General features: G+C 47.9%; 1 protein-coding gene across 2 annotated transcripts in view; it reads right to left on the reverse strand.

Moving 5' to 3' along the window:
* Positions 1-19,887, reverse strand: part of si:ch73-375g18.1 (kinesin-like protein KIF1C) — a 54,249-nt gene that overhangs the window by 19,338 nt on the left and 15,024 nt on the right. For both annotated transcript variants that reach the window (XR_005005523.1, XM_036547792.1), the window contains exons 2-12: positions 13,863-14,016; positions 7,246-7,322; positions 6,799-6,978; positions 6,316-6,381; positions 4,990-5,168; positions 4,392-4,503; positions 3,691-3,768; positions 3,403-3,468; positions 2,323-2,401; positions 2,032-2,110; positions 98-249 (exon numbers count right to left, since the gene is read on the reverse strand). Coding sequence is in view for 1 of the 2 variants with exons in the window: in XM_036547792.1 (XP_036403685.1) it covers positions 98-249; positions 2,032-2,110; positions 2,323-2,401; positions 3,403-3,468; positions 3,691-3,768; positions 4,392-4,503; positions 4,990-5,168; positions 6,316-6,381; positions 6,799-6,978; positions 7,246-7,322; positions 13,863-13,968 (1,174 nt within the window). In the remaining variant the exon portion in view is untranslated. The remainder of the gene's footprint in view (positions 1-97; positions 250-2,031; positions 2,111-2,322; positions 2,402-3,402; positions 3,469-3,690; positions 3,769-4,391; positions 4,504-4,989; positions 5,169-6,315; positions 6,382-6,798; positions 6,979-7,245; positions 7,323-13,862; positions 14,017-19,887) is intronic.

Below are 19,887 nucleotides of genomic sequence, written 5' to 3' on the forward strand. Positions count from 1 at the left end.
TCAGGCCCTGTGTGAGTGAGCATGTGTGTGCATGATATTGTGTGTGTGTGTGTGAGCGTGAGTGTGTACATGATTGTATGTGTGTGTGTGTGTGTACCTGCGGCGGTGATGAGCTCGGAGCTCAGGCCCTGGGAGAACAGCAGCTCTCTCAGGCGGTTCACCTCCTCCTTCAGCTCGCGGATCAGACGGGCGTTTGGATCCTCATTGATCACAGCATTGCAGCGGATCTGCTTCGCTCTGTCAGCGTACCTGAGGGAGGGAGGGACGAGTGAGACACACACAGACACCTCTTTTCCACCAACACGAACTAGGTGCGAGTTCTGGGCTGTTGCTAGTGCCAGTTCAGAGTTAGTTCAACTTGCAAATGTTCTAAGAACCAGTTTGCTTTTCCACGGGCTAGAGAGCCACCATAGAGCCAAGTCATTACATCACTGTATACATCTCTATACGTCTCCGCTTTCCCGCTAGCGCCAAGCTAGCAGTGGTGGCTAGCTGGCGAGCTGGAAACAAGGGAAGCCCAAACACTACCTTGAAATCTATCATTGCTTTCAACCTGTTCCCCTTTATCCTTCTTGATTAACAAAAAAACATATAATTCACAGAATAACACCAATTGCGTAAACAGAGTAAATGATTATGCTCGCAAAACAGGGCAGATTGTAGTTTTGCAAGTATAATCATTTACTCTATTTATGCAATTGGTTTAATCTGTGAATTATGACACATGACACTCATGACACATCACAGCTTTTGTGAGGTCTGTGTTCTAAACATTATTGTTCATTGCACTCAACCTAACCTAAAAGTTTATTCTCAGTAATTTAAATCGATTTAACTAAATTTAGCTCCATTTTGTAATTTGAATTTTGTAACACAAGAAAGCTATGTGACACATTTAAGAGAAAGCTTTGGGATTACTTGCCACTACATTATTCAAATTGCCATCCTTATTAATTAAACAATCTCATGCTGTAGTTCTTGCAATAGCACACAAATTTCAGACAATCTGTGGTGTTTCGTGAGCATAGTGTTTTGCTAGCTTGCAGCCGCTACTTCAAGCTAGCGGGAACAAACAACAAAAACAAGAGAACAGTGCTTTAAAAAAAAACTTGTCCACTACACTTTATGCAATGTTAGCCTTTTGTGAAGCCAAATGTTAAGTGACATTGGTAGGTGAGTCAATGTGAGAAAGTAGCATGCTAACGTTAGCTACTGTTACCAAGGTTACAGTAGTGGGCTATCTAGCTGTTGGTCAGCTATCATTAACCAAGCAAGCGTAGCTACTAATTTCTCACATCAGTGATACGAACGTCAAATGTAACATTGATGTGAGAAATTAGTAGCTCACTAACCAGCTAAGAAATACATAGCTGGCTGGCAACAAGGCGAAACATTTGAAAAATAAAACTGTTTTTTCTTCTTCTTCGTTTTAGGCAGACTAGATGATACACTAGCTCTGAATTTTTTTAAAAATGGCGGTCACAAAGTTTTAGTTGGTCTTACTGGTCACGATAATCCCGCCCCCAGCCCCTGACGTAGCAGTTCTTTGTTCTAGACCAGCAAAGTGTTGGTGCTGCTCTCGAACCAGATTTTCTGGCCGAGAGCCGGTTCTTTGGCTGTCGAAATGCGAAGAATTGGTTCGAGATTAGGCACTGGCTCCGAACCAGCCCTCGAACTGCCTTGGTGGAAAAGGGGCAACAGACACACACACACACACACACACACACACACACACACACACACACACCTGGAACAGCAGCTCACCTCTTCTGCAGGTGGGAAGCTTGGTCAAAAATTCCAACATTGCAACTGCCACTCCCTCATATGTACGCCAACAGCACTGCAGTCCACTACAGTAACCGCTAACACAGAGCTTCTGCTTTGTTGCCCCACAGATATATCAGAATCAGTACCTCAAAGCTCAAAGACAGCATATGCAAATTGCCATAGTAAGACATGGGCACTTGTGGAAGAGTGGGGGATTGTGGGAATGCAGGGGCAGACAGGGAGCACTGCGGGCCAAAGCAATACCTCAGCGTGCTCATCGTCTCCTCATAGTTGATGTCTGCTGGGCTGAGGGCGGCGATCATGGCAGTGCGAGAGTTTCCACCTGTCAGATGCATGAATGCAGGGTCAGAACAAGCCCTTTCACCCAGATTCACATCACTGATAAATGATTACAACAATCTAACATTCAAATCAAATATCTGAACAACTGACCATTTGGTCTCAATGTGCAAAGACACACATGTGACACCATGAGCAAAGCGGAGAAGAATGGAAAAAGTGACAAGTTTCCTGTTGTCTCTCTCTGTGTCTTACCCAGGTTCTCCTTCAGGAGCCAGGTCAGCACGGAGTCTCTGTATGGGATGAAGTCAGACTTCTTCTTCTTGCTGCTTTGCTGGGAATAGGAGGAGGAAGAGGAGTCGTTAAGAGGAAGAAGACCTGACATAACACATCACTTATGATCCCGGCAGGAACTCTTCACTGGGTTCGTGATTGAACATCTGAGTCGATGTCCTGCTGGCTCTCAGAACTTTGTAACTCAGGGGTGTTTCTTTGCAGGATATTGCATGCTTTAAATGTGTTAATTCCTGTACTCTTTATCTGGAAAATTCTGAAGATGAAAGGGAGGGGCAGGGGGAAATCAGGCATCAGGGAGCATGTAGCTTTGAAGTTTTCATTTTGTTGCTTTAAGGCCCCAGATGTATGCATACAAAAAGATGTTGACAACTGAACATATGAACATATGACTTTCTATACTGTCAAACAAGCAAAAGGCAAAAAAAGAAGAAATTTTCCCCTGGCTAGCACCAGGCCTACCCCCTGTTCTCCATTTAGTATAGTACAGACTGCATAGTAGGAGTACGCAATGCAGTAAGGGGAACTGTTGAATGACCGAAGGGAGGGGGGACTGAGGGGGAGGGGGCGTGGTCTACAGAATTTTACTTCCACCTACTGAGTGGGGGTGGTGGTGCATTGTGAAATTAGTGGGCGTCCACTAATGTCAGACGAGCCCCCTAAAGACTATTGTAAGGGAGAAATCCTATGAGTGCCACAGGGGGGGGGCAGAGGTGGAGTAAGCAGAGCTACATTATGATTTTAAATGTTTACATTTACATTTACATTTATTCATTTAGCAGACGCTTTTATCCAAAGCGACTTACATAGGTTACAGTTCTTTTTTTTTTTTTTTTACAATGTTATCCATTTATACAGCTGGATATTTACTGAGGCAATTGTGGGTTAAGTACCTTGCCCAAGGGTACAGCAGCAGTGTCCCAGCGGGGATCGAACCAGCAACCTTTCGATTACAAGTCCTTCTCCTTAACCACTATGCTACACTGCCGCCATATGCCGCCAAATGTTGTGCTTATATCACTATAACAAGCATGGACTCACCATTTCTGCCAGTGCCGAAATGACCTTCCCAAGCGTGGTCAGGGACTTGTTTATGTTGGCTCCTTCCTGCAGGGGGTGACAGAGCACAGTCAGACACAGTCAGACAGCACCACATAGCTGTGGAGGTCAGGCATGTGATATTATCTCCAGATCACTTTAAAAAAAACAAAAAACAAACACTGGTCCAATCTGTTCCTGGTTTTAAACCTGATTAGGCTGTTATGAGCCGGCGGCAGGTCTGCCCTGCTCTGCTCTCTCCAGCTAAGGCTGGCCACCTTCTGTGCTCACCTTTAACCTCATGCCCTTTGCCCCTGAGGAGTCAGCCCTCTCGCTTCCAGCCAGGTCCACGAGGCTGATCTTACTGACCTGCCGGGGGAAAGGACAGGTGACAGAGACAGGTTCAGAATAACAACCTCCACTGCCAACTCATTTTCAATAATACAAACTCATGTACACACTGTCTGAGAACTTAAAACACACACCAAGCTAAGAATGCATCTGGGATACAATGTATTTGGGAAACCAAAGGCTGTTGTTACATGAGTCTATCACCAGAGGGCAGTAAAGAATCAGTAAATGTTAAAATGTGGTAAAAGGTGACAACTGCTGTAACGTCCTATACATGAGGACAGATAGGGCCTTTGAAAGTTCAAACTATTTGAAAGATGGCCTCATAAAAAAAACACAGGTTTTATGAACTGCTGGCTCAGTGTGAACAGCAGCTCACAGATAAGCTAAAACAACAAGGCTGTTTGGGAGTTCTCCACAAGCTACTGCAATCTGATTTGAGAAATTAGATTTCATGAGAGTCATGGTTCTGATTTGAAAAGGAATGCACATACATGTATGTGTACTTTCAGACAAGGTTGTTCCATCTTGTTCCCACGACATGCACACACAAAAAAAATATGTGTGTGATCACATACAAGCGTGCGTGTGCACGCGCTGCGCACACGCACACACACACACACACACACACACACACACACCTTCTCTGTGTCCAGGCTGGTCATCTGGTCGTGCCGGCGCTGTGTGAAGACGATGGTGAAGACGGCGTGGGAGCGGCTGCTGGTCTCATTCATGTTGGTCGCAGCCACCGTCCTGCCAAACAGAAACCAGCGCAGCGTCCAGGACCTGCTTATTACTGCAGTACTGACAGCCAACCTGTGCCCTCTGCTCACGGACACCCAGCCACAGCCCTCAGCCCTGAGATCTGTCACCGACGGGACCAGCCTTTGGTGGAGGTGAGTCAAGGGAACAGGGCTTTTGTTTCTACTGGCCCCCAGGCTGCATCTGAGAATTAGGATCTTTTTCGCAGGACTTGCCACTCTCGAACCATGATCTGTGGCCTGCGATTGTTGTGATATAGCCTGTGGCGTGCGAGCAAAGGGGCCAGTGATGACTGCAGTGCACTGTACTGTACTTGTACAGATCTCATGCACTGCGCTGCGCACGTACTCAAGTCATGTGGTGTGGTGACAACTCATGACCCCGGGACTGAACACTGGCCGTGGGTCGGTTCTCTGAAATATGCCCTGTCATCCCCCACCCCCCCCCCCCCCCCCCCGCGGGCGCCCGCTGCCGCACCTGGCCTTGTTGCCGCAGTCCATGAGGTCGGCGATGTCGCTGTAGGAGGTGACGGCCAGCTTGGACAGGTCCTCCACGTAGGGGCCCATGATGGGGTGCTCGCGGACCCGCAGCGAGCCCTTGCTCTTGGGGTTGAGCAGGTCGCGCACACGCTCACAGTAGATCTCCATGTAGGACACCTAGGGGCGGCAGAGAGCGGCAGGGAGCGGTGAGGAGCGGTGAGGAGAAGTGAGGAGCGATGAGGAGCGGTGAGGAGAAGTGAGGAGCGATGAGGAGCGATGAGGAGCGGTGAGGAGCGGTGAGGAGCGGTGAGGAGCAATGCTCTCTGCCCGGGTCAGCTCCCAGACAGAGCCGCTGCTGTTGTAACGACCAGCAGGGGGCACTTAACCTGAAAGGCCTCAGTAAACATCACGCTGTGCGAACAGATGACCCGGAAAGGGCTATAACTAAGGACTCCTGCCGCAGAACTGATGGAGCCTCACAAAATGTGATATAGAGGGAGGGAAGAGGCTACATCCACAGATCACATGGATCCCGGTGTCTATGGCTTTCAAGCCAGCCTGCCTGCAGGCCTTCAGTGTGGTGCAGCGGTCAGGAGCGGGGCATTTCCAGCTTTAGTCAGCTAAAGGCTCATTCCGTGCGAAACGACCTTTAGAGGTGGACTGTAATTGTTGTCTGGAGATTTCAGCATGTCCAGTTCACAGGTCACTCAAGTAAACTGAAGTTAACTGCCATTTTTGTGCCTTTTTTACCTCAGATGTCCTTTCAAATACTGTGATTTCTGAGGGGTGTGAGTGATGAGAATGAGTGAGCTGCCCCAGCTAGATTACTGAAAACTTCCAGCAGATAAGCCAACACATTTACAATCACACTCTACTGTTACACAACTCCAAATGTCCTGAGGTGTGCTGACATGGTGTGCTGACACCCCTGTTTGATTCCCAGGTGGGGCACTACTGTTTTACCAAGGTACCAAGGCCAAGGTACTTCACCCCAATTCTCTCAGTAAATATCAGGCCAGTGGAATGACAAACTGTACCAGGCAAAGAGCCCACATATCTACACTGTCCAGTGTCAGGGTGAGGAACTATTACCGTGGGAACAGAGAAGGATAAGAGTGACAGATACAACAGCACAGAATGTTGCATCAGTTAAAAGCACCCATTACATTACAAAATTCAGAGCACCAGCTGGCTCTCAGCGGAAGCTAGTATGTATACGAACAAAGTAAAAACAACTGTTGTATGGTACACAGGGAGTCTGGCAGATTGCCTGGGTAGGCAGACCATTCTCTGACGGACACACAGACAGACAGACTGATCTCACCTCCACAGAGAAAGACAGGTCTGGGCTGGCGTTGTCCACTGTGCGCTTGAATAAGTCCTCGCAGAGCTGGAAGACACAAGAGATGGAGACTGTGATCACATATCTCCTGCCTGCACATGCACGCACACACGCACACACACACACACACACAGACACACACACACACAGAGGAATGAATGCATGGAAACAAATACAGACGGATGCTAACGATTTTAAAGATACGGATTTCATTGCCCACTTCTGTTCAATGATCAAGGCCTCAACACACTATACTGCTGGCAACTTCACACAAAAAAAAACGTTTCTGAATGCCAACAAAGCAAACACACTCCCCTTGAAGTTAATTTGTTGAGAAGAAAAACAGTGTGACAGTATATATTTGTCAGACATAACTGAGGCTATGAACAAACAATCTTTGGTGCACATTCCATGCCAAGGTGGGAACTACAGTTCCCATGATGCCCTCCTCCAGCAGCGCTGTACCTGTGGGATGATGCCCTGCTGGCCAGGCTCCTGTTTGCCCATCATGGTGTAGGACTTGCCGGCGCCGGTCTGTCCGTAGGCGAAGATGCAGACGTTATAGCCCTCGAAGGCGTGCAGCAGCATCTCTTCCCCAATGTCCAGGTATACCTGCTTCTGGGAGACGAAGGCCGGGTCCTCGGGCTAGAGAAGAAGGAGGGGGAGAGAGAGAGAGAGGCACGTGTGTCATAGATCTCAAATGAAACATTTCAACATATTATTTTCTGAGTGCAATATCTATATAAGTTTGGTTTATACACACACAAGTATATCTGCAGTCACATCCATAAAATCTATATCTACAATGTAAAATGTATGTATATCTGAAAATATTAGTATTTACAAACAGAAACCTGTCCATGTGATCTCATTTCTAAACCGAACAGCATTCGCTGCTCACAGCATGCTCACCGTGGTGTGCGACCAGTAGGAGTAGTCGAATGTGAAGTTCTTGGGTGCATCTTTGGGCTGTTTGGGGTTGGAGATGCCTGCAATGACACAGCCGGGAATGGTCAGGAGCCGGACAAGAGAGCTTTGGCTGAAGAGCCTTCAGGAGAGCTTACAAACAGAAGCGCCTGTACGCATGCGCACACATGTACCCCTAAGCAGACCCACCGAGGACACGACTGCAACCCCGACAGTAACCTGAGCTCCCCCGAGCCCTGAAAACAATTAGCATTGAGGTCCAAAGCAGGCCAGTCGGAACTGGTCCACTCAGAGCGTCATTAGCTTACACTGTTGCTCATTTAACTTGGATGGAAACACTTCTGTTCTCTTGTGCTCTGGACCTTAGCATCTGCTAAATGAATGCAATGTAATGTAATGCAATGTTAAATAATGTAATGTAATGTAAGGTAATGTAAGTGTAATCGAAGGAGCTGGGATGGTGGCGGAGAGCCAGAGAACAATGGAGAGGCAATCCCGCATCACTACAGAGGGAAGAGGAAACAAAACGAAAAAAGTGAAAAAAACCCAACTGTATTTGCTCATTCCATTCCTGTAACATTAGCGCTAGCGTTAGCGCGGTGAGTCACGGCCAGGCAGCCTCGGAGCTGCATTTCACAGGAAGATGACGTAATGAGACAGGAAACCTCGCTCATGTCACGGGGTCCCCAAGGTTGCCGTGTGAGAGAGGGAGAGGATTCAGATCAGTGGGGAGCTACGAGAAACCGCCCCGGCACAGGTGGGGGTCCTGGCTGCTAATGCCGAGAACTGGGATTTACTGAGCTCCCAAAAAACCCTGCACCTTGACCAAGCAACAGACCAAGCAAGGGACATGGTCACTGCTGGGACATAGTAACAGGAAATGGGAACGAGTTCACAGGAAGAATGACGATAGGACATTATCTATGGGTAGGTGGACAGGGTCGACAGAAACAGGGGACAGCCCACAGGTTGGACTTTCACAGAACAGTGTCTGGTGGACAGACAGACAGGATACTGGGAACAGCTCACAGAAAGAATGATAATAGGACACCACCTGGTGGTAAGACTGGACAGGAACTGGGGAAGAGTTCACAGACAGGACGTGAGCTGATGGGACGCTCTCAGACAGAGGGCGAGGGGGGTCCGCCTGCACTGAGGTAAATAACAATAATAACACAGTGGTGGTCAGTGGATTCCTCTGAGGGCGAGCGGTGAGTGAGAGAGAGAATATTTCAGACTCATGGAGCATGCAGAAAGGCATTCTGGGGTTGCAGTGGCTCCTTTCCCAGAACACACATGTCCCGTGTTGAGGCCTGTTTTCATGGCGACAGGACAGAGGCACGTACCGCCTACAGCCCCTCCCCTCTTCTCGGGCTATTTTTAGATGGAGGGGGAGCAGCTGGCCCCTCGCTCTCCTCTCCTCTGGGACAGACCGGCAATGTGGTTTGGCACTAGAGCAACCTGGCCTGCTCCTTCCACTAAACTAACTCTCTCTCTCATACATACACTCAGACTGGCCTGTTCTTTCTACTAAACTCTCTCTCTCATACATACACACTCAGAGCTGGCCTGCTCCTTATACTCAACACTCACTCTCACTCACACACACACACACACACACACACACCAGACCTGTTCATTCTACACTCAGACACAGGCGCATACACACACACACACACCATCTCACTCAGCACAGAAGCATCACAGCCTTTGAAGTGAGTCCACGTTCCAAGTTGGGTCATTTTTGTGTATATTTTCTCATGTTTTTTTTAAGAAACTGGAAAGAAAACAATTGATAAAATGGAAAAAAGACTATCCCAGACAGATGATATACTCTCATGTGCAGAATGATATAAAGACCTCATTTCGGTTTACTATTTTGCGATGGCAAAGAGATAGGATGTCTGTGAGAAGAGTAAAATACACTTTGCCCTGTCAGGCCCCATAGACAGCTCTCTTCTCTGTACATTCTGGTCTTCAACGTCCCCGGCACTTCACAGACAACTGCAAAACCTTCCTCCAACCCCAGTATGGCTGTCAGGGGCCAGCGTTCTGTCTGTCAGCAATTCGGGAACCTGCTGCAATATTAGCTGTCCAGCAATTCCCCAGATGAGTTTTTAACTTGAGGTTGCTGCAGTTATCTTTTCACAGCTAGCCAAGTACATGCTGGGATTTTGATTTGTGAAACACCTTCCCTCAGTTGATAAATACGATGTGACTGTTTATAAGGTGGGACCCTGGGTCGGCATATTCCATTCTGCACCCGGATGGCATGGTTCATGTAGGCAGATTCCACAGGGCCCTATACATAGAAACGGCACTACAGACATGCCCTGGGGCTCGTGCTCATTCATGCCCTGACAGTCACTCTCTGGGCTGCTGGAGCCTCTCACCCGCAGGCCAGAGCAAGCCGAACTGAACGCAGTGGCAATGGAGCAGCCACAGACCACAGCTAGTAAACACACACACACACACACACACACACACACAAATGCAAATAAGCGGGCCCTCGTTCACAGCGCAGGCACCATGGAGGAGTGGTGATACTCCAGTCGGCTTAGCTGGCTAAAGCACCCAAGTCCTACAGCTCAGAGCTGGGTTTGAGGCGGGGCCACATCATGGTGGTGGAACATGATTGGCCTGGCTCTGCCAGGGCAGGGTGGGCACCCCGTGACCCACAGGTGGTTGTGAGAGGCTAAGAGACCTAAGGAGACCGTTCCTGTCCCTGAGCATGTGGGTGTGCTGAGGGACTCGCGCTCGTTGGTGCTTCAGCACGGGTGCAGAGGATGCTATAGGTGAGGTGACACTAAGGTACGTGTGACATTTCCCAAAAAAGTGAAAATGTGAGGAAAAAAAAAACCAAAGAGGGAAAATGCAGGGCTGACAGCCTTGCAGCCTCTCCCCGCCTCCGGCCCCCTCACAGGTCTGGGCGTGCCCTCGCCTGCCAGGGGCCCCAGCCCGGTGCAGCCCCGGCAGGCAGGCAAGCACGTGGGGGGCTGAGGGCTCCGGGCATCCCGGTCAGGGCTGGGTGCAGAACCATGCAAGGCATGCGTTCACGCCCCTGTGCCCACACCTACAGCACCCACCCTGCCAACAGCCCCAAGCTACGCCCAGCACGGCGGGAATCCTGAATATGCCAGAAGCCGTCATTAGGGGGGGCACAGAGGGGGCAAAGAGGGGGCACTGTGGAGCATTGGGACCATGGGAAGGAACATCTCCTTGAGAATGGGCATGTCTTTATAAAGGGAGTATCAGCTGGTTCAATAACAACCCTCCCACAGCCTACCAAGCTGTCCCTTATGATGCTACTGTACTGTACTGTGTGTTCTGTACTGTTGCTGGTGTGGTCTTTCTTGCCTAGGTATCAGGTTGATCATGGATGTGAAAACAGCTCCCCAGCTTCATTAAGTATTTGGTTCTGCCAAAACAGCAGAAGAAATAATCACAGCTTAGCAGATATGATCAAAAGGTATCAGAGCTGTCTGTACTTGCATTATGAAAATTACTTCTTTGCTTCCATGTAAAACACGGAATCAATTGCTAACACAGTTTCCCTATACGTCTGTACAGGGACACCATACACAGAACTCACTCTTAAGTGCTGATCTAGGATCAGATTTCCCAACCCACATCCTACATTGAACTTGCGCTAAATAGTTTCAATAGGAATCAAGTTGAACGGTTATTGAAATATGGACATTTCCTATGTCACATTGCTTTATGCAAATTATATTTCCAACTCCAGACCTATCTGACCTACAGCCAAGTCAAAATTGTTTACATTTATAAAAGCAAAATTCCACTATTTTCCATTTTCTGATGTTTTTTTGTTGTTCTTTGCTATGGCATTTATATGTATAGAATATAATGAAACTGAACAGTTGTCATATTTCACTGCAAGTTCCAAAGTTCCATATCAAAGTTCCAAATACTGGTATCATGGCATCACTAAAGGCCTTGAGGCCCTTGGCCTTTGGCCTCCCTCACACCTCCACGAAAATGAACTTTCTGAAAAATGAGTTTTGAAAGGAAAGGAAGATCGGGCTTCTTTGCTGACTTGGAGTATTAGCATGTACAAAGAAAACATATTTCACCATGACAGTTTAACCTCAGGCTTGATTTTAAGAAACCTAGTTGATAAATTCTCTCCATGAATCTACATGGATTTACTAGCCATATTTAGACTTCTGTAAGTAGTCTTGTGTGCCAGTGATCCAAGCACCAAAACCTTCTGACAAACTGACAAAAAACTCAAGTCTGTGGTTGGAAACATATTCCTGAAATTACTGCACCTCATAATACTGAAGCACAGTTATGACGGTTAAGTCCATGAGTCATTCTGAAGCCTCCGACACTTGCGCGGGAAAAACTGCCCGTTTCGGAACGCCAGAGGCGTCAGATTGTTTGGATGAAAAGGAAAAAGACAAGATTTCTGTTGGCCTGAAAACCACTGCAAGTGGAATTCAGACATTGCACTGGCAGCAAAAAGCGCTAGCTTTGAGCGTGGACATCTAGCATAAAGCATTTTCCAGCTCTCTATGTTCAGCTTCTTCTCTTAAATCATGAACAGTTTAAAACCTGAGGGGGACAGAGTTTGTTCTGTGATTCTCTCCCTCGGTAAACTCCCATATCAGGTGTCTTTTCTCCTCTTTGCCCGCAGCTTGAAAGGAGCTGGGGGTTGGGGGGGGGGGGCACAATGAGAGAAAGAAAGAGGTACATAGGTCCCACAGCAACAAGAGGATTCACTGGTCCTGGCTATCTAAAAATCTTACATTAAAATTCCCCTCACCAGTATCCAAGTGCGCTCTGTGTGTATGTATGTTTGTATCCCACACGTGTACCCGGGTTAAATCTGGCCGTGCTAAAAAATGACCTTTCCGCTTACAGCCACGTGTAGGTCAGGTGGGGTTGAAAGTGGGTCGCTCCAGGTGTAGTTGTCTACCAGGTATTCCATGTGGCTGATGGGTATGCTACATTTAGCAGAGGTAGGCATGCTTGCAGGACCACTGAAGGAGGCTAACGAATACTGCGAGTTCCTGCAATGAGGACATCATTTTAGGGAAACATTGACGATTAACACTTAGCCAAATGGCCCCGTGGTAGTCTTAAAACACTGTGTACAAAGGATATGCTTATGGTGAGGCACCTGGGTAGAGAGAGAGAGAGAGGAGGCCAAACATCAAAGGAGTGAAACTGGAGGAGGAGGAGGAGGAGGAACAAAGACACGTTTTGAACGAGAGAGAGAGAGAGAGACAAAGGAAGGGAGTGGAGGGATATTAAAGTTGAGGGAGAGAGGAATTACGCATTGTCTTTGTGGTTAAACTGTTGCAGTGTTCGGGATTGGATGACCGTTAAAGGGCAGAAGGTGGAAACAGACTGTGTCTCGGGAGCCTGAGAGCTGAATTCACAGCAAAGTGGACAGAGGGCGGAATACGCTGAACTGCATACAGGGAATGTCAGCTGGTTATCAGCAGCATATGAAAGGGTGTTGGGTTTCACTGGACTGTGCCATCAGGGAGGAGGAGGGGTGGGGAGGGTGGATTGCACCATCTATCTCCTGGTGTGCAAGAATTGGGGAAAGTGAGCTTTTCACCCAACGTGTACAGATACAGATACACACACAGACACAGAAATACACACACGCACAAACATCCAGACAATGTCATGCTTTACACTGTGTGAGGGTTCACTCAGCACATGTTTTAATTCTGGCCTCTGGGCTCTTGGAAAAGCACACAGGAAAGAGACTTACTGGAGTAGCTCTTTATAAATACAGTGTAATATTATTACTAACACTTTGTGATTTTTTCTCGTTATTTGCGGTAATGTTCCCTGCCAGCCCCTCAGGCTGCAGTGGCATGTCCTCCTGTGCCTGGCTGAGCGTTGTTCGTGCTGTTTCTGTGTGAAGGTTGCTGATGTTGATTCCCATTGTTAATGTGTGTCTGTCTGCATCGCTCAATGAAACAGTGGGCATGTGGGAGCCAGACTACAGAGGGAGACAGTGTTTAGCTGCTGAATTGTGCGTGTGTGTGTGTGTGCCTGTGTGTGTGTGCCTATGTGTGTGTGTGTGTGTGTGTGGCTGGTGTTTTGCCTCTGAGGCTCTGGCTCTGGAATAGTGCAGTGGGCTGGGTGGTTTAGTGGAATAAAAAGGGGAGTGGTGTCTTCATGGCATCAGCCAGGTAGGGGTGGGGGGTTACAAGTTCTAATGAAATGAGAAAAATCCTTCCAGCCCCATCTAGAAAGGAGGTAGAGGGCCAAAGAGCTCGTTACAAATGCAATAAGATTGCTGCTTTATTAAGGAGCCCATACACACTGACATCACACACCAACAGTCAATATTAATAGTAAAAAAATTATAATCTGTGCGCTAATCAGAGTTAACAGTCAAGGTTACACAACCCCTATGATTTTAAAAATGGTTCAGTCCACTGGAATATTCCATTTCCTCTAAACTGTAGGCATCAAAGCACAGATTAATGGACAGCACCAAAGATGTTACATCAACTGCTGCAAACAAAGTTGCATCAAAGTAGTGTCAAAACCTGTCATTTGTCAGCTGAGGTCTGTGTCCTGCACAGCCAATGGGAGAGTCTGGTACTTACAGGTGGAGCTGCCCTGCATCTGAATGACACACTTGGCATCACGGGCGGTCTCCCGGGAGTTGAAGGGCCGCACCCTCACTGCCACCTTCACGGAGGCGGAGGCCATTTTGTTCAGGGGGGTGTTGGCAAGAAGAGCTTTGTGATGACAAAAGACCTGGGGAAGAGAGACAGATTAGAAAGAGCGTTACTCTCAAGGAAATGCTCCACAAGGCAGTGGTGGGAACAACATGGACCAATCAAAGTGCACCAAGAGTCAGTGGTGGAAACAACATAGACCAATCAAAGGACTCCACGAGGCAGAGGTGGAAACAACATGGACCAATCAAAGGACTCCATGAGGCAGCAGTGGAAGCAACATGGACCAATGAAAGAGCTACATCAAAGACAGTGGTAGAAACAACAAGGACCAGTCATAATGCTTCATGCCTGAAGTGATGGAAACATGAACCAAACAAATGGCTTCAGCCAGGAATAATGGTAGACAGTGAACCAGGGTCTGAAAGGAACACCTGGCAGTCTGCAAACACAAATAGATTTTCTCTTTGTCAGGTTAAGGTTGCCGGTCAACAGCTACTGTGGCGAGTACTTTTTGTGTGAATAAATAAATAAATAAAATTTATCAAACCCTGCTATGTTAGTTAATAAAAATGCAAGATGCCCAAATACACACCCCTCTCAGTCCAGTACCTATTAGTTTTTTACTGCAATAGCAGGTCCCCTGTCATTTTCTGGTTATGAAATGTGGAATTGGTCATGTCTGTACGATCACTGGTTGTCCAAACCCCAAGCTACGTATGATACTGTGATGCAAATTAGTCTACTGCAGAAAGACTTGTCATTTTGGTCTGAGAGGTAGTTACCCTTTATCATGTCTGTCATTGCATATTTTGATGGCTGGCTCTCCTATCAATCAAAAATGTGGAGACACTAACTCCACTGAGTAAACAGACAGCAGCAAATGAGCACCACATTCAGAATGGTGCATGCCTTTGGAAAACGGGGAGACCCTTGATTTTGAGTGGCTTTGTGAGTAAGTTTGATTCCAGCTTTATTGAGATAAAGTCTAGCTAGCAGACTAAATAGCTAGTAGTAGTAGCAAACATTACTCTGGTTTAGCGGTCATGCTTTAGCTGTGATGTTACGTTGCTGGCTAGGTGTTTTAGCTTTACTGTGTTGCTGCCATAGGATCCAGTTGAAATGTGGCGCTCCCTTGATTCGTAATAAATTATTTTTACTGGCTGGTGAATTTTCCACCCTGGCTGGTGGACTGAAAAGTTCATTTCGGACTTGCGAACCAATCCCTCCCGCTTTGCCCACCTAACGAATGTGAAACATTGCAAGTGAAGGCACATTCCTTATCCATGCGCTGAGCAAAACACTGTCAAGATAGAGGCCAAAGATTCCGACTTGATTATTCATCCAACTTGTGTCAACAAGATTGCATCAGTTAACCTTGAATGAATGACAAACTGGGCCCGACTGCAGGATGAGGAAAAAGTTGGGGACGTGTGAAATGAAGACAGCCTTCAAGCACAGCAGAGCAGAGGAGTTTAGCTGTGATCATAGCTATGGTTTAGCAGGTGGCCATTACACACCACCATTCAGCTGGTTCGAATGACAGCATTGGGAGTTTGGGCTGAACTCCACTGGCATTTCATGCTGTCATTACAGTCCATCAAACATACATTACATCACATTACATTATTGTCATTTAGCAGATGCTCTAATCCAGAGTGACTTATATAGGTTACAATTTTATCCATTTATACAGCTGGATATTTACTGAGGCTATTCTGGGTTAAATACTTTGCCGAAGAGTACAACAGCAGTTGTCCCAGCGAGGAATCGAACCCGCAACCTTTCAGTTACGAGTGCTGCTCCTCACCACTATGCTACACTGCTCCCCATAATGTACAAGGGGGAAGGGGAAACGCCGCAGGAGCTGGATGGAGCCACGCCTCCCCCTGCTCGGCGGATTTGCCAGGTGTGCAGGGAAGCGGAGAACAGCAGGCGCGGAGCGGCGAGGCGCTGAGACCCGCACAACAATGCGGACAGGAATGCGACCATGATGCGTCCACAAAGCCGGAATTAGACCCACAAAGCACCTGTGCTGCTGAAATGGGATCGCGTGCGGGACGTCCCGAGGCCAGCTCTGCCGCGTCGTGCTGACGCTGTCAAAACGCGCTGTGAAATTTCAGCAAAAGCACACCACCGGGCAGGAGGAGTCTGCGGGAATTACAGCCCTTTTAGGCTACGCTGACAGAAAGACAGGTGGCTAGACTCAGTAATGGAAAGGGCACTACCAATGCGGAACAGTTTGGGCCACACCAGGTCTTACTAGCAGCCAAACTCAACTTCTAGAGAAACCAGCAAGAGCTCTTGTTGGCTCTTCCTGTACCTGTCACCACCTCAGCTAGCGGCTAATTAACCTGTTAGTATTGCTACCCCCTTTGCCAGTGAAAGAAAATGCAGCCACGGTGTTCTCTCTCTTTTTTTTTCTTTTTTTACATATTTACGCACGTATAGCTGTGGGTGTAAAAAACTGGGGACAATGTGCACTCATTACAGTTGGAAAGGAGAAATGCCACAGATACCTCAGGGTAGACTTGAGGAGGCCGCTGGAATGATGAAAGGCAGGAGTGTCCCTGTCAGGGCTGAATGGGGCCTAGTCAGTCAATATCCACCTGCACAAGCGGTGCATCTGACTGGCACCTCCACGACCGACAACATTTCACACCGGAAAGCTGACATCTGGACACAAGCTCCTAAGCAGCAAGAAGGTGGGTCTGGGATACTGAAGTGCGCTCTTTGCTACATTGGCTCAGTGCTGAATTACTGCCTTAGGGCAAAAATGCTGCACCTGGGGGAAACAGACGTTCTGAGAGAAATTGGCAAAGCACAAACAGATGCAATGACCATCACTGTAAGAGCGGACCGGTCAGAGTGTGGGACTGTAAGAGCGGACCGGTCAGAGTGTGGGACGGCTGAGCTGTGCCACTGCATAGGCTGAGATCATTCCTTTACAGCTTCACGCCACTTCACGGATGACTCACGACCGCGCAACACCACGAAAATACACGACCCTGACCGACTTACCGCTATATTAACCCAGCAGACTGCCCTGTTGGATGCTCTGGAATGGCACATGCATCACTGTGACCATGACCACAAACACGTGGCCATAACCACGCTCGCTTGTTCACCTTTTAATGTTTGATTGAACGCGTACATTTTCGATTTTTTCTCCCTTTTCAAGATTGCAGTAGTGTGCACTGCATTAATCATACTGAAATGTTACACAGAATTTGCCCATTACAGTTATAGAACTATTAGAAAGCCGTGCTTAAAACAACCGAGGCCAGCTGTCGGAAGAGCGTGCCAGCACAGGCATGAGACAGAATACGCATCAGGCTTGTGTGGAGATGCCATGTAAAGAACACAGTTTACAAGCTTTACTGGGACATGGTTACTAACTGTAGTAAAATACACAGCTTTAAAGTTTCACTGTTACTCGTTATTTTTGTTGTTAGATGAGGCTTTCAGATTTCACCTCCTCCACAGTGCGGTTCTAAAGTTACAGATCTCGCAGACCTGCCCCAGTACCACAGAGGTGGAAACGGCCAAGAATGTGCGCATAACGCTATTATTATGTTACTTGCTTGCTCATCCAGAGCAAGTTACATACTCCACATTTTTATGCATTATCCAGTGTTTGCTGTCAGCGCTTTGCTCAAGAACCGAGGGCACTTCCTGGGTTCAGCTGCTTCACCCTGCTGCCGCTGCATGCACAGAAACGCACTGGGCTGCCTAAGTACAGAATGCATGGGGCTGCTGTTCGAGATGCTTATCTATAGTTATCCTGAGAGGGTTCTCTATGTCCCCGCAGCCTGTCATGCAGTACGGAGTGGGAGGATTTCTAAGAATGGCCCAGGGGGGTGAGACACAGGGCACAAGGGGAGGCGTACAGGGGGAGAGACACAGTGTGCAAGGGGAGAGACATATGGATCAGGGGGCGGGACACAGGGGGAGAGACGTGTGGTCAAGGTATATGGGCTGCAGAGCGGATGGCGCTGGCAGACAGGGAGAGGAACACAGAGTGGTGGAGCTATGGCAGTTGGACATGAGGCGGGATGGTGGAGCCACCACTGCTGCTGCTGCTGGTGCTGCTGTGTGAAACCGATGAAGCCGTAGCTCCAGCTCACAGAATCTCCTCCGCTCTGACAATGACAGGCTTGTGTGTTCAGAGACAGGGGCAGAGAGAGAAGAAGGAACAGGGGGGGATGGTTAAGAAACAGCCCTGTCGCCCTAGTAACATCAGAAGATAAACAGAGAGGTGCTCTGGATGGGGGTCAGCTGGAATTTGTCCACTCAGACGGAGGGGGACAAGGAGTGATGGGAGACATGTGACAGGGGGGGGGGGGGGGTATTAAGCAGGGCTGCTGCTGAGTCAGACCTTACAGTACAGACAGACAGAGGCACCATCCTGCAGAATTCTGCACCATTACACACAGCCTGGCCTGGCGTACTGGCACTGTGAAGCACAACAGCTAGAGGCCGTGACCTGCATCATGCTCTGAAAGCCTGTCATAAAGATGTGCGTGTGTAAGCGCCTTACTCCGCCAGAGTAAGGACTGCAGTATAAACAGCAAAAACGGGGCCCTTCAGAGCCGTGTAAACAGACACCTCTGCAGCCACAACAGAAATAAACACTTGAAAACAACACAGACACAACAACACTCGTGTCACTGGGCCTCATCCAACAGCACCTCCTAGCACCGGTCTGGACTGACCCTGCAGAAAGAAGCCTTCTTTTCACAGCGGATCTCCTGCTGCTGTCAGATCTCAATCTGCTTGGTATGCTGGGTGTATTTCTGGGCAGGCTTTCCCAGGGAGGTATTTGAAGCTGCACCTGACAAGTCCTCACAGCAACCTCTACGGTTTGAGGTCAATACTAGCTTTGTTGGCTGTTCAGTCTTCAGGCAATTCAGATGGAAATCACCTTCAGTGAATTATCACCTCAACGATCAAACCAATGCGGCACGAGATGATCATGTCAACAATCACTAAAACCAACAGGTCATTGGATGAAGACGGTAGCAGTAATGGTATGTTCAGATCCAATCAAGGTTCTCTGCAAGCATATCACATCGCTCTGACATTGTCAGCCTTGTCAGCTCAGTTATGCATTTTTCAGTATTATATTCTAGGTGTGCCTAAGTGACTACCTAGGTAAGATCTGCACTTTGATAGCTTGTGAGGAGTGCTAGCCAGCTGGTTCAGGTGCGATTTCTAAATCTGTGAACCGTGGTGCATTCACAAATGTTACATCTAGCCAGTTTAATGTTAGGCCCATTAATGTTGGAGTGTCCAAATGCCTGGATGTGGCGTTTCGCTCAGAATGTCTGTTCAGGAAACACCAGGGCAATTTTTCCCGAAAGCTGCTGTTTCAGTCTCGCCAACATCTACCTTAGAGTGCACCTTGGTTTCAATGTTAGAGCCCCCTGGATCAGATGCACTCACCCCACCTACCAACACGGGAGGTGTCGTACCACTGTTCTGACCTCCACCAGCCAGTTAAATCCCCCTGAATGCACCATGACCGCACACCTGATACTGAGGAAAACCCAGGACCTTGCCATTCCTGCCCTCAGAATCCAAACAGCTTCCTCTGCACTCTCTCTCTGCACTGCAACATTGATGGCTTTTTTCTCACGGTCATAATCAGTGTATATTTTCCTCAATCCGCAATCGCGGGTTGACTTATTTCCCATTGTCATCTCTGCTTTCCGGAGCCGTGTTATTTAAAATTTTTCTCACGCACCCTCCAGAAACAGAGAAAAGCTTAGCAGCACACAGCTAGCATCCTCCCAGAGTGAGAAACTTAGCTATATATTTTACCCCTCCTCGCATCACTGGTGCTTTACAATCATTGCAAATAGCACTTTTGTTATCTGTTTCAAATACTTCGAAATACTTCCATACATGCTTGTTGCTGGCGCTCATAATAAACATTTACCGTCATTGT

The sequence above is a fragment of the Megalops cyprinoides genome, chromosome 16 (assembly GCF_013368585.1).
Source record: "Megalops cyprinoides isolate fMegCyp1 chromosome 16, fMegCyp1.pri, whole genome shotgun sequence".
NCBI classification, from domain to species: Eukaryota; Metazoa; Chordata; class Actinopteri; order Elopiformes; family Megalopidae; genus Megalops; species Megalops cyprinoides.